Source organism: Urocitellus parryii, chromosome 2 (assembly GCF_045843805.1).
Source record: "Urocitellus parryii isolate mUroPar1 chromosome 2, mUroPar1.hap1, whole genome shotgun sequence".
Classification (NCBI taxonomy): domain Eukaryota; kingdom Metazoa; phylum Chordata; class Mammalia; order Rodentia; family Sciuridae; genus Urocitellus; species Urocitellus parryii.
In genome coordinates, this window is record NC_135532.1 from 146,676,164 (window position 1) to 146,689,887 (window position 13,724).

At 32.9% G+C, this 13,724-nt stretch overlaps 1 protein-coding gene across 1 annotated transcript in view; it reads left to right on the top strand.

Moving 5' to 3' along the window:
- Epha6 (EPH receptor A6) overlaps nucleotides 1-13,724 on the top strand; it is an 808,761-nt gene that overhangs the window by 675,037 nt on the left and 120,000 nt on the right. The window contains exon 13 of the mRNA XM_077794332.1: nucleotides 5,410-5,471. Coding sequence (XP_077650458.1) covers nucleotides 5,410-5,471 — 62 coding nt within the window. The remainder of the gene's footprint in view (nucleotides 1-5,409; nucleotides 5,472-13,724) is intronic.

The following is a 13,724-nucleotide window of genomic DNA, read 5'->3' on the forward strand; positions in this document are numbered from 1 at the left end:
AAGTGGAGGTAGTGAGAAAGAAATGTTGCAAAGAAAACAAGATGCAAGTCATACTTAGGGAAATATGAGTCACCTCAAGAATTTGAAAAACACAAGGTATGGAAGAAGGGGGAGATCAAAAGATGGCATTAGAAATGAAGGTAGAGGAGACACTAAGAAGGAACTTAAGTTCGAAGCAGTTTAGACTTTAATCCTGCAACATGCTATGCAATAAATAACATGGCCGTTAAATGGAAGAATTAGGCATTCTTTATGTAACCTTTATAGTAATTGACTTATTTCTATTTCCCTTTCCACTAAATACCCCAAGAGAGCAGAGATCTTGTATTGATTAAGGCTATGTCTCCAGAACCCAGAAAAGTACTTGATACACTAGTAAGCATTCAAAAAAGTTATTTGTTGTATCATTCAATGTTTGGAAATAATGTGGATGCAAGGGTTATCTTGCAACAAGAGACAAAAATAGAAGCAAAGAAACCAGTAAAGGATCATTGTGATAGGACAAGTAAGGGAAAAAGAAAGAATGTGGGTAACATCAATAAATTTTTTACAGACTCAACAGGACTTAATAATGAATGTATGGGTTGATAGGAGTCTAGTAAAGTAAGAAGTCAGATATTACAGAAGGGTTTCAAACCAGGGTAACTAGATAGATAATGATGTTTTTACTAAGACAATATTGTAAGAGGAGAAGAAGGTTCAAGGAAAATGGTAAAAGATTGCAACAACATGGATAGAACTGGAGATCATGATGTTAAATGAAATAATCTAGGCACATAAATAAAAATATCAAATGGTAAAATTAGAAATGAAGAATCCAAAAAAGTAGAAGTCATACAAGTTCAGAGTAGAATATTGGCTACCAGAGACAGGGGAGAATAGGAGAAGGTGGGAGAGGTTGATTGATAGGTACTAAGTTATAGTTAGAAGTAAGGATTCTAGTGTGCTATTGCACATAGATAATGATAATATACTATATATTTCAAAAATCAAGAAGAAAGGATTTTAAATGTTTTTTGTCATAAACAAATGATAAATGTTTGAGGAGAGTGAGATGTTTTATCTGACAAAAACATTACACAATGAGTACATGTATTGAAACATCACTAGGTTCCACTCTAAATGTATATAATGTTTAAGTTTGTAAGTATTAGTTAAAAATAAATTTAAACTTAAAGCTTAAAAATAAGGTTGAATTCAAACTTTCTGAGGACAAGATTTGTTCATGATCTGATAGTCTCCAGGCAACAGTACAAGAAGAAAAGACTTCACCAACTTTAGTACTTATGTGAATAAAAACAGTGATTTAATGTATTATAATGGTTCATATGTATGTTTTATCCATATATTTTAAATGCATTAGAAGGATGAGAAAATTATTTCATTCATTATCAAGTCCATTTGAGATTATAATTGTGGTTTGCTATGTCTAAAGTATAAAGAGGGGAGGTAAAAATGATTAAATAAATGGCTCAAAGAGTCCTGAATTGCCTCTGGAAGAAAAAATACAGGCACTTTAACTGTCAATCCAAGTTATCATCACAAATTTTATTACCTGGAAGACAAAATATAGATGTGATAGAATGTAAAATAAACTAGAATGATTTAAATCTGTAATAGAGTTTTGAGGTTGTTGAGAGTTGTTTCAATTCTTCATTTTACTGACTGCACATTAGAAATTGCCAGACAGATACAAAATAGTACATCCAGCACAAACTTATTACTTATATGAAAATGTTAAATCTCTGTAATCCCCTTCTTTCACAAATCTTTTCTGAGAAAAAAAAAACATATAACTATTTCACTGGCAAAATATTTTTCCAAGATTCTATAAGACATTTAAAGAATTCTTTTGTTCTCTTTAACATGAGCATGAGAAAAGTGTAGTCTTGTGATCATATAGTTTCTTCATACCATCCCTTTCAAAATCACTCTAAGTTTCTATAAGTATTTGAAAAAAAATATATATATATATTTATATTATATATATATATATATATATAATTTAAATATATATATATTTATATATGTTGGTTAATAGTCCCTAAAAGTCTCAATGAAAGAAAACAGTTTTTCTTCTCTAGAACAGAAAAAGGATTACAAGGGATTTTTTGAATTATGGTCTTCAGAATAAAATAGCTTATTTATTAGAAAATCTTGATTCTAATGCAGTTTAAAATATCTATAACCATATCTGGGTTATTTGTGATTTTTTAAAAAAACTCAAGAAATTCACTTTAGTGGCTTTGAAGAGCTCTTAAACCAATAATATTTCTAAAAAAATAATGATCTTGAGTTTTGAAAATTGAATAGTTTTCAAGAATCCTGGAGCTGGTCCGTTGTCTTGAATGCAATTCAAATATTAAGGTGATGCTGTCAGATGAGACATTGGGGATAAATGGCTAAAAATCTACAAAAGAAAATAAGCCAGAATATTTTGAAATTTTAGAATGAGAATTAATCAACTCTAAATATTTCCCAGGACCAGTAATGCAATATACAATTGTTACAGATTGAAAATAAGACAGAAAAACTGTAGTTACCAACAGCAGACTTCTACCACCTAAAATAGACTTAAAGAATACCATTCTATGTAATGTCATGTGTAGTTAATTTAAAAAAAAGAATTCAATTCTAATTTTTATAAATTTCCTTAGACTTACTTAATTTTTTATAACAAATATAATAATGGGCTCTGAAGTTACTTTTAATCTTCAGAACATAACTAACTTCCCTAGAGAAAACAACTAGGAAATAAATTGCAGATCAGATGAAAGCAAAAGTATTCTAAAAAGAACACTTTAGTTCAAATAACAACTACTCTCAATTGGTGGTACTAAATAAAATACAAAAGACAAATAGCTCCAATGTGGAATTTCTAATTCATGAGGAATTGAGGACTCTTCATTTCATTCCTTATTATCATTGAGAAATGTGTCACTGATGAATTTTAAGACTGCCTGAAGTATTAACCAAAGAATTATAGGTAGAACTAATATTGAAATGTTTTGTGTTCACATAGATAAGAATCTTGATGAAGAATCTTCAGTGTTAATTTCTTAACAATAGTGAAACTGATGAGAAAAATTAACTTGTTTCTATAAAGCACCTACTAGGCTTAGCTCTTTGGGCAGTGACCTTGTGAAATCCAGTGAATGGAGAAATAAAGGGAAGATAAAGAAGAAAAACAACCTAACACAAAACCAGGCCCAACATGACAGTGCACATAATAGATGGGATGGGAACCTGTAGGAAATGTCACTGAGGGAGACCTTTCAGGATTAGGTGCAGTGCATAAATTCTGGGGCAGAATGGCACACGTGGTGGTATTAGAGAGGGGAACAAATGGAGAAATAATCTTCTCAGGTGAATTTCATAAGTAAAGGCAGAAGGAGACAGTTATGAACAATGTAAGAGATGACAGCTCCTAGAGCAGTGGATGCTAAGGCTAGTTAGGAAAGATGAGGTCCCTCACTGGAGAAAAATTGTCTACCAGGATGAGACTTGGAGCGTTTATCTATAATTTTTTTCTGAGGAGCAGCTATAGCATAAAGGTTAAAAGGTCCAAAGCTCTAAGACTAACTACCTGATATGGCTGCTCACTAGTTATTTGACTTTGGATTAGTAGTTTAATTTTCTTTCCATTTCCTTATCTAATGGGAATGATATGTAGCAATACAAGTGAAATGCTTACAAGGTCATTTTATTCTGATATCATTAAGGGAAGGGTACCAGTTTAAAAACAACCAAAGGGGTTCTCCTAGCCATAAGAGCTAAGATATAGTAAAAAGCGGTGAGACTACAGGCTGGGAAAAAGCTCAGGCAGCAGTACTGTAGTAACCCAGTTTTTACCCTTAACATCCATTTCCCTTTATCAAACTGGAATATTGATTTCAGGGTTTTTATGTTTAAATATAGTAATGACCTTTATGTTCCCCATCTTGTTAGCTAAGTGTTTATGTCAGTTTCCAATCTCTGTGCTCTCTGAAACAATATCCAAAGAGAAGATTCATGATGAACTTTCACATTTAAAACCTAGATATTCTAGATCCTGACCCACAAGGGTGCTGACAGTTCATTTGACCTCAATAATTGCTGACAAAGTTCTTCTTCGTTCGTTTTGGGGTAAAATTAATGGCTTTGAGGAACATTATAGAATATAGGTTAATATTCAGTATAAATGAAAACTTCTTTGGGTTCTAATTCTATGCATGATAAATTGGGAATTTTATTACTACATTTAACCTTTAGCACATCTTTCTTTAAAATACAGATCCAATGTAAAATCTAGCATTTGCATACATGGTTGTAATTTGTGACGGTCACCCTCTCTAACCTGTAAGGCTCTGAGTTCATAAGAAAGACATGAATTACAATGAGATCTAATATTTCCATCACTGGTGCTCATGCACACAATTTCTTTCCAGAACATTTTTTGTGTCGTAAGGAAAAACCATGCACAGTCCAGTCTGACTTGCCAAAAATTCTAATGAGAATCAAGAAATATAGATGTAAAAAGTAAATATGTCGTATATACTTATTTCAGGTAAAAATCATTTTCTCTTCATCTGAAACTTTATCTTTTAAACTTGAGCAATTGGCCAGAACAAATGCATTCCATTCTTGGAAACAAATCAAAGTTATTTATGTCAAATATTCTACTTAATAGAGGTGTGCTGGGAACTGTAACAATTGATATGATCAAACAAGAAATAAATGATTTTCAGTTTAGTTTCTGATCTTAGCTTCTGCACCAGACTACAAAATCAGAATTGCTTATTTTTCTTGTACTGCCACCATCGCTCTGTTGATCAAATCTACGTCCAATAAAGAAATGAGCAGGAACTCACAAATCCTACCAACTCTGGGGCATCCATCAGTCCATGGAAATTGTTCTGCTTGAAATCCCTTCAAAGCAGGAGTATGCTTGACTGTTTATATGTTGTCAGTGAGAATTTATGAATTTCTCCTTTCTGCTTTGTCTTAGGATTATTTCAGAAATGCCCATTCAAATATCAGTCAGACAAAATCGCTGCACTGTCTTCGAAGTTGTACCACAACTGTGAAAGCAGCAGCAGTAACTACTAAAACCCTGACCTTGACTTGTTGATATTCTTTTAAGGAAAAGCTAGAGGACAAAGGGAGCATAATGTAAACAAGTGATTGCAGGCATTTAGGAAAAGAAATATTTAATTTCTTTATAATTCATAATATACTTCATGTACCTTTTATAAACTTAAAAGGAAATAATGCTATAAAGAAAGGAATGGGGAGATCCATCTGTATGAGTATAGTTTTATAGAAGTGGCTCGGAAATGACAAATAATTTAGATATCACAGCTGGAAACCTCTAACTGCTGTATTTCTGTAACTGATCTAATCCTTGTGTGTTCTCTTGCTCTTTTGCAGGCAGACCAGTAATGATTGTGGTGGAATATATGGAGAATGGATCCCTAGATTCCTTTTTGAGGGTGAGGTGCTCTTTTATGATAGCATTTAAATAAGCTATTCTCAGTTCTAGATTTGAAATCATTTATTGTCAATTAAATTTTGCATAATGTTATGCATGGGTTTTCTGTAAAGAATAGCAGCAATTTCTCTAACATGCATTTCTCTGATATTGTGATATTTTAGAATATTTTAAGGGGATAAGATGTACACTTTATAATTGATTTCTTCTATAAATTTACTTGCCATATTAAAATACATATGTCTTTGTGTGTGTGCGTGTGTGTGTGTATATATATATATACATATACGTATATATATATATGTATATATATATATATATGTATATATATATATATGTATATATATATATATACATACGTATATTCCGAATGATGTTATCATAAAGAAGGAAATGAAACTGCATCCCCTCCCACAGCCACTCATTTAATAATTTAGTATGATATTTTATCCACTGTCTATAATGCTGAGACCCTTCAGTTTCTGATAGCTTACCAAATTGACTCAAGTTTGCTTCAGAAAGATAGTTCTCAATTTTGTCCTTCTTAAGTTTATTTGAAGGACTGTTCACAAAAGAAGAAACATAATTCCTTCAGTGGTGATTTATTTTAAAATAAAAATTTTAAAGCTTTCTTTTTAAAGTGACTTCTCTTTAACAGTATAGTGTATACAAAAAAAAAAAAAAAAAAACCTAAAACGTTGTTTTCTATAATGGTATAAAATAACAAAGCTGAGTAAGCACCAGAAAGTTATATTTCAAAGTGTATTCATAACATGTTTAATATTTAAAAAGCCATCATATGCTTGGAAACTCCTCATTGATGGTGAAAAAATAAACATAAAAAATCACTACCATAAATATTTTTCATCCCTGGCAGAGGTCATATATTTGCACATCTCTGCATTCTTTAATATCTGTCTAATAATACACATAATCATTTTACTTGATTACAAAATGACTGAAATTTTGCCTTTTGGAATGTATTATATTTCTCTCTATATTCATGTGAAAATGAGGTATTCTTTCTTCACTTTATTTTTTGCCCATGTTATTTGAATGTGCTCCCTTTGCATATCACTTTTCTCTCTTTATCTCATTTTCATTTATTTTTCTTGACTCTGTGCCCTCTTCTTCCAATTGCTTTCAGTGTTAGCAGCGATGATGTACTTACACTGTGACTGGACATGATGTCCTGATTTAATACAGAAGCTGAATTCAGCAAAATCTTTGGCTTCTCCTAGAGCAGTACCACTTTCATAATGCATACTCTCAACCACATGTGCTCATTAAGGCAAAAGGAAATTCAAAGGTGTTTGGAACATGAATGGTTTATTCTTTTCTGTAGCCATTTTTGAATGTGTTATTTTATAGCTATATTCATTTCACCAGTAAATGTCCTAAATTATTTTAGAGAAATTTATCAGGACCACCTATGGTACTTGAAATGCATCCTTCTATTATGTTTATTCAAAAACATAATTTCATCAGAAACATATCAAAATGTTTCATCATCAATAGCTGTTGAAAATTGGGTTAAATGACTACACCAGCAAATTAGGTGAGAAATGTTAGTTTCAGATATAATTCTTATTCTGCTGAATCATGAATCCATTATAATATGTTATAAAAAGGCAACGATACGTTATAAACAAACTATTTACTTATTAACATCCTAGTCAGGCATGGTGACACACACCTGTATTCCCAGTGGCTCAGGAGACTGAGGCAGGAGGATAGTGAGTTTAAAGCCAGCCTCAGCAAAGTAGTGAAGCCCTCAGCAATTCAGAGAGACACTGTCCCTAAAGGAAATATAAAAAAGGACTGGGGATGTGACTCAATGGTTAAATGCCCCTGAGTTCAATTACCAGTACCAAAATAAATAAATAAATAAATATGCTAATCCGTGTTTATATGAGGTATATTCCATGATCTAAATTTTGAAAGTTAATATTTTTCAGCTCTTATTATATACTTTGTAGTTTGACCTTAGCTGAAGGTCTGAAGAAAAAAGTCAATGTTTACCTGATGGTAAACCAGCACTCTAAGGACCTGAACACCCATCTACGTTAATCTTGCTATGTAACCTCGAACAAGCATGCTATCAACTCCTCTATACTTCTGACTCATTTATAAAATAGGAATTTGAATAGTACCTGTTCAAATATGCATATATTATAAGGATTGAGTTGATTACTGTAAAGCTTTTAGGGTTATATGTGACCAATGAAAGAGGAAGGAATCCAATTCAAGTGTCCATGACTCAAAAAGCCATGCTCGCATATCCTATAAGTACTTTTAAGTAACTTGCTTACTACTTTTCCTTATAAGTCCACTGCTATCACCCCCTCTTCACATACAGTTTCTACTAAAATAGAATTAAATGGTTAAAATGCAAAAAAAAAAAAAAACAGGGGGGTGGTCAGAAATTTAGCTAGGTGATAGTGTTTTAAATTTCTTTTTAATTCAAAGCTAAGATACTAAAAAAAAAAATCAATGAATGGAGGCAATAAACAAGGCTAATGCTCCTGCATCACCCTTCTTTAATATTCTTACCCTTCTTTGTAATATTATCCTTTCTATGCCAGAAGCACAAAGGGCTTTATAAACTTTATGTCAATAGCGGGCACTCAACTCCCCGTGGCAAGCAGAAATAAAATATATAAGTCTATATAGCCCATAAATTCTCAAAAGTGAAGTCATTTTTCAAACTACTGCTTTAGAATTTGATAATCAGAGCTTCTCTGATCACAGAGGAGGAAGTGGCTAAATGCACTGCATCGTAGGGAGCCATCCCTGGCTCATTAATAGCCTTCTGTGCTGACTGGAGGCAGAAAAGATTTCCCTTTGGTCTCCCACACTATTTGAAAATCACTTCAATTTGCTATTTTATTATGAAGGAGTGGTAGCACAACTAAGTACAAGATTACAGTCTAGTGCCAGCACTGGTGGCTGGCTGGCTGTGATATTGCACAGGATTCATAAATCTCATGCTGTTTGAGATCCTTGTGGACATTCTTCCAGACATATACTGGAGTGTGGAGGTGCAGATCAAGTGTGCAGGCTTGCAGTGGTGGAGTGTATACAGCCATGCATGTGCAGACATGGGTGTGGGTGTAGCTATATGTTGGCTTATAATTTTTAAAACAGATTCCAGCTTAGAGAGCAAGCATCAGGCTGGCTGCCCAGAAGGTACAGCATCACTGAGGTGTATATTTTTCTAATGAAAAATATTTTCAGAGGAAATGTACCAGTGTGAGTTAAATGTAAGCTTGACAATCATCCCCGAATGGTCTTTAACTACACACATGAATTTCATAAATACTTTTGTGGCACTTACCTGAAAATCACCTGCCTCTAAATCTCAGGGCCTACATTTTTGTAATAATAATAAAAACTAGCAATCCAAATAAAATAGCTATAAAATTATTTAAGATTTTGAGGTGTCATATATCAACCAAAAATTTACTTCTTTATTTTACAGTATTTCTTGATTATGAATTTATTTGTTACAAAATTTGTCTATGCCAAGATACACCATCACCAATGTCAGTTCAAGATGGTGCACTGTGTCCATACTGCAGCCTCTGATCACATCTCAAATCATTCAACAGAAAGAAAAGGTTTATTCATAGTTGTTACAAAATATAGTCACATGGGCAAACAAGAAGGAGTATCATCCAAAAGCCAAAAATCTAGGATAAAATAATAAAAAGGAAAAGCAGCCAGATTGGGTTAAGGGAGGAAACCATAGCTTGAAATATGCTCAGGGAAACATGGTGGGGAACAAGAAGAGTGTGTGGAAGGTGGTGCTACCAACTAAAATGAAGACACAGAGGAGGACCAGGATGGTCTGGTGGTTGGGAAGAAATGATGCGTTTCATTTCCATCACGTTACATTTGAGATGCTGATGAAACACCCCAACATGCAGTCAGCAATTAGAAATATGAATCTGAAACTCAGCAGAAAAATCTTGAATAATATTACAGATCTGGGAATTGGTAGCATAAAAATGGTTATTAAATCCAAGCCATAGTATTTCTGAGGAAGAATTTTTAGGAAAAGCTGACAAATTGAACAAAGTGGAAACTGTATTCCATTCCAGCCTAAGTGGCAACACAGATAGATTCCTGTGGTAGCTAAGGAAGAAGTGGAACAGAAATGAGAAGGAAAAAATAATATGGAGTACCGAAAGCAAAGGGAACTGAGCATTTCAGGAAGGAGCAATTAAGCGAATGTGTCAAGTACAACAGAGAAATTCAGAAAGACAGACTGAAAAGCATCTGTGTATTAGCATGTCAGAGGTCCTCAGTGACCTTAACACTTTGAATGGCTTGCTCCAAAGCAGAAACAAGATTGAAAAATTAGAATGAAAGATTGATAAGAATTAGTTGGTGGAGATAATACCTTTGGGGAAAGAAGTGGGTGAGATATCAAGGCAAAAGATAAACCAAATGCTAGTAAACTAGAAAAAAAATCAAGGTTTATTTTTCACATTTTTATTTTGATAAATTATAAATAACATACATTTTATTCTTAGCAGTTTAAAATACACATTTCATTGGTATCAAGGATGCTTATATCATCGTGTAACTGTCACCACCATCCATCTTTATAACTCTTTCAGCCTTGCAAACCTGAAACTCTGTACCCATTAAATAACAATACCTTATATCTCTCTTTCACCAGGCCCTGGAAAGCACCATTCTACTTTCTGTCCTCTGATTTTGAATACTATAAGCATGTCATATAAATGAAAAGATACAGTATTTGTTTTATTGTGTGTGTGATTATATGTTCTCATAGAAATATGAATCTGAAACTCAGCAGAAAAATCTTGAATAATATTACAGATCTGGGAATTGGTAGCATAAAAGTGGTTATTAAATCCAAGTTCAGTCTTATTGAAGTATTATGTCAAAATATTCTCCATATTTTAAGGCTCAATAATATTTCATTGTGTGTGTGTGTGAGAGAGAGACAGACAAGACAGGCATTTTATTATCCATTCATTTCTCAATGCACACTTAGTTTGCATTCATGCTTTAGCTATTGTGAAGAAACTGTTATGAACCTGAGTGTACAAATATGTCTTTGAACCTTGCTTTCTTTTTATTTTCTTTTTTTATTGGTTGTTCAAAACATTACAAAGCTCATGACATATCATCTTTCATACATTTGACTCAAGTGGGTTATGAACTCCCATTTTTACCCCAAATACAAATTGCAGAATCACATCAGTTACACATTCACATTTTTACATAATGGCATATTAGTGACTGTTGTATTCTGCTACCTTTCCTATCCCCTACTATCACCCCTCCCCTCCCCTCCCATCTTCCCTCTCTACCTCATCTTCTGTTTGAACCTTGCTTTCAATTAATTTTGAATATATATGCAGAAATGAAATTGCCAGATTGTATTGTCCTTCTATTTTTAATTTATTGTACAACTGCTTTACCATTTCCTACATTGCCGGTGTCATTTTTTATTCCCACCAATGGAGCACAGGGTTTTGAATTCTTCAAATCATCACTAAAACTTATTTTCTAGTATTTTGTTTGTTTTTATAAGGAGTCATTCTAATGGGAACGATATGGTTTCTCATAGTTTTGACTCAGATTTCTCTAAAGATTACTTTAGTTCAGCATCTTTTTATGTGCTGATTGGCCATTTTTATATCTTCTTTGGAGAGATATCTAGTCAAGTTTCTTGGCTTAGTTTTGAATCAGGTTACTTGGTTTTTGTTGGTTCTTGACTTTTAAGAGTTATTTATACAGGCTGGATACTAATCTGTTGGGAGATATATAATTTTCAACTAATTTCTCATTCTATGAGTTGCCTTTCTACTCCATTGATGGTGTTATTTGGTACCCAAAAATAACTGTGTTGTTGTTTGAGACAAGGTCTTTTTAGTGCCTAGGCTCCTCTCTAACTTCTGGCCTCAAGCATTACTCCAGCCTCAACTTCCTCAGTGGCTGGGGCCACAAGTACATGTCACTATATCTGCTTGATACACAAAAGTTTTTTTAATTTTCAGGAAATCCAATGTGTCTTATTCTTTCTTTTGTTTCTTGTGCCCTTACTACCATATCGAGTAATCACTGCTAAATTTAATGACATGAAGTTTTCCATTTGTTTTTTTCCTAATAGTTTCATAGTTTGATGTTTAGGTCTTTGACCAATTTTGATTTAATTTTTGCATATGGTGTTAAATAAAGGTATAATTTCATCCTTTGGTTTGTGGACATTCAGCTTCCCTAGCACAATCCATTAAAAAAGACTATTCTTTCCCCCATTGAATTATCTTAGAAAACAAGTCAAAAGTCATTTGGCTATTGTCTTAGTCCCTTCCTGCTACTATAAAATATATATAATCTTTGATATGTGTGTGTGCATATATGTACACACACACATACTCACTCTCATATACACACACAAGTCTGGATAATTTATAGATAATAAAACTTTATTTATCATAATTCTGAAGGCAGTTAAGTCCAAGATCAACACACCAGCAGATTCACTGTCATTTAAGGGCTTTCTATTTGCTTCTCTGATGGCAGGTTTTGCTACATCCCCACATGGCAATAGGGACAAAAGCTGTGTCTTCACATGATAGAAGAGAATAAAGGCAAAAACGAACTAAAGTACTCCCTTCAACCTCTTTCATAAGAGCACTAATCCTCGTCATTACTATAATGTTCATGGGGCTGGGGTTGTGGCTCAGTGAAAGAATGTTTGCCTAGTGTGTGTGAGGCACTGGGTTTGATTCTCAGTCCCACATATAAATAAATGAATAAAATAAAGGTCCATCAAATCTAAAAAAAAAAAGAATGTTTATGACTTAATTAATTCCCAAAGGGTCCTGCCTCTTGATATCATCACACTGCATATTGGATTTCAACATACGAATTTTGGAGGGACACATAGATTCAAACCATAGTAAATGCAAAAGCTAATTTCTGGTCTATCTGTTCCATTGTTCTCTCTTTATGCCAGTATCACAATGTTTTGATTATCATATCTTCATATTAAGACCTGAGTTCTTCAGTTTTGTTCTTTAATCAAGATTATTTTGACTATTTGGGGTCCATTGAGAGTCTTTATGAATTTTACAGAGGACTCTTCTGTTTCATTAATATGGGGGATTTTGATAGAAAGTGCATTGAATCTGTAGATTGTTTGGGGTAGTATTGTCAATAGTTAAGTCTTCTAATCCATGAGCATGGGACCATCTTTCCATTTGGTTTTCACTATACTAGTCTTTCAACTCTTTGGTTATGTTAATTCCTAAGTGTTTTATTTCTTTTGATACTATCGAAAATGTAATTGTTAATTTCCTTTTCAGATTGTTCATTCTTAGTGTGTAAAAAGCAACTGATTTTTATTGATGACTTAGTATTCAACAGTTTTGCTGATTTTTTTTTATTCTACCATTTTGTGTGTATGTGAATCTTTAGGGTCAACAGAGATATGATTATTGTTCTCTAATTCAGATGCCTTTTGTTTTCTTTTTCTTGCCTAATTGCTCAGATTAGAACTTCCAGTACTGTGTTGAATATGTGATGAAAATGGCATCTTGTAGCCTCACTCCTGATCTTAAAGGAGAGGCTTTCAATCTTTCACTATTAAAATATTGCAGTGTTTTCTAACATATGGATTTTATTATTTTGAGGTAGTTTTCTTCTATTCCTAGTTTGTTGAAAGTTTTTATCACGAAGAGGGATTGAATTTTTGTCACACTTTTTCTGCATCAATTGAGATCATCATGTAGGGTGTTTCATCATGTTATATGATCTATCACACTAATTAAATTTCACATTTGAATCATTCTTGCATTTCATGAATGCATCCCATGTGGTCAGGGAATATGTGATTCTTTTGATATGTGGCTAAATTTTGTTTGGTATTATTCTTTTGAAGATTTTTTTCCATCAATGTTTAATAAGGGATATAGGTCCCTAGTTTGGTTTTTTTTTTGTAGCATCTCTCTAGCTTTATTATCAGAGCAATGCTGACCTCATCAAATAAATCAAAATGACCTTCCTCTTCAACTTTTTGGAAAAATTTGAGAAGAATTGATGTTAGTTCATGTTCAATAGAAACCACCAATGAAGCCATTTGATCAAGGGGTTTACTTTGTTAAGAGACTTTTGATTTCTGATTGGACTTTCTTAATATTTATAGATTATTTATATTATCTACTAATTCATATTTGATCTTGGTAGGTTTATTGTTTTGAATTGTTTCATT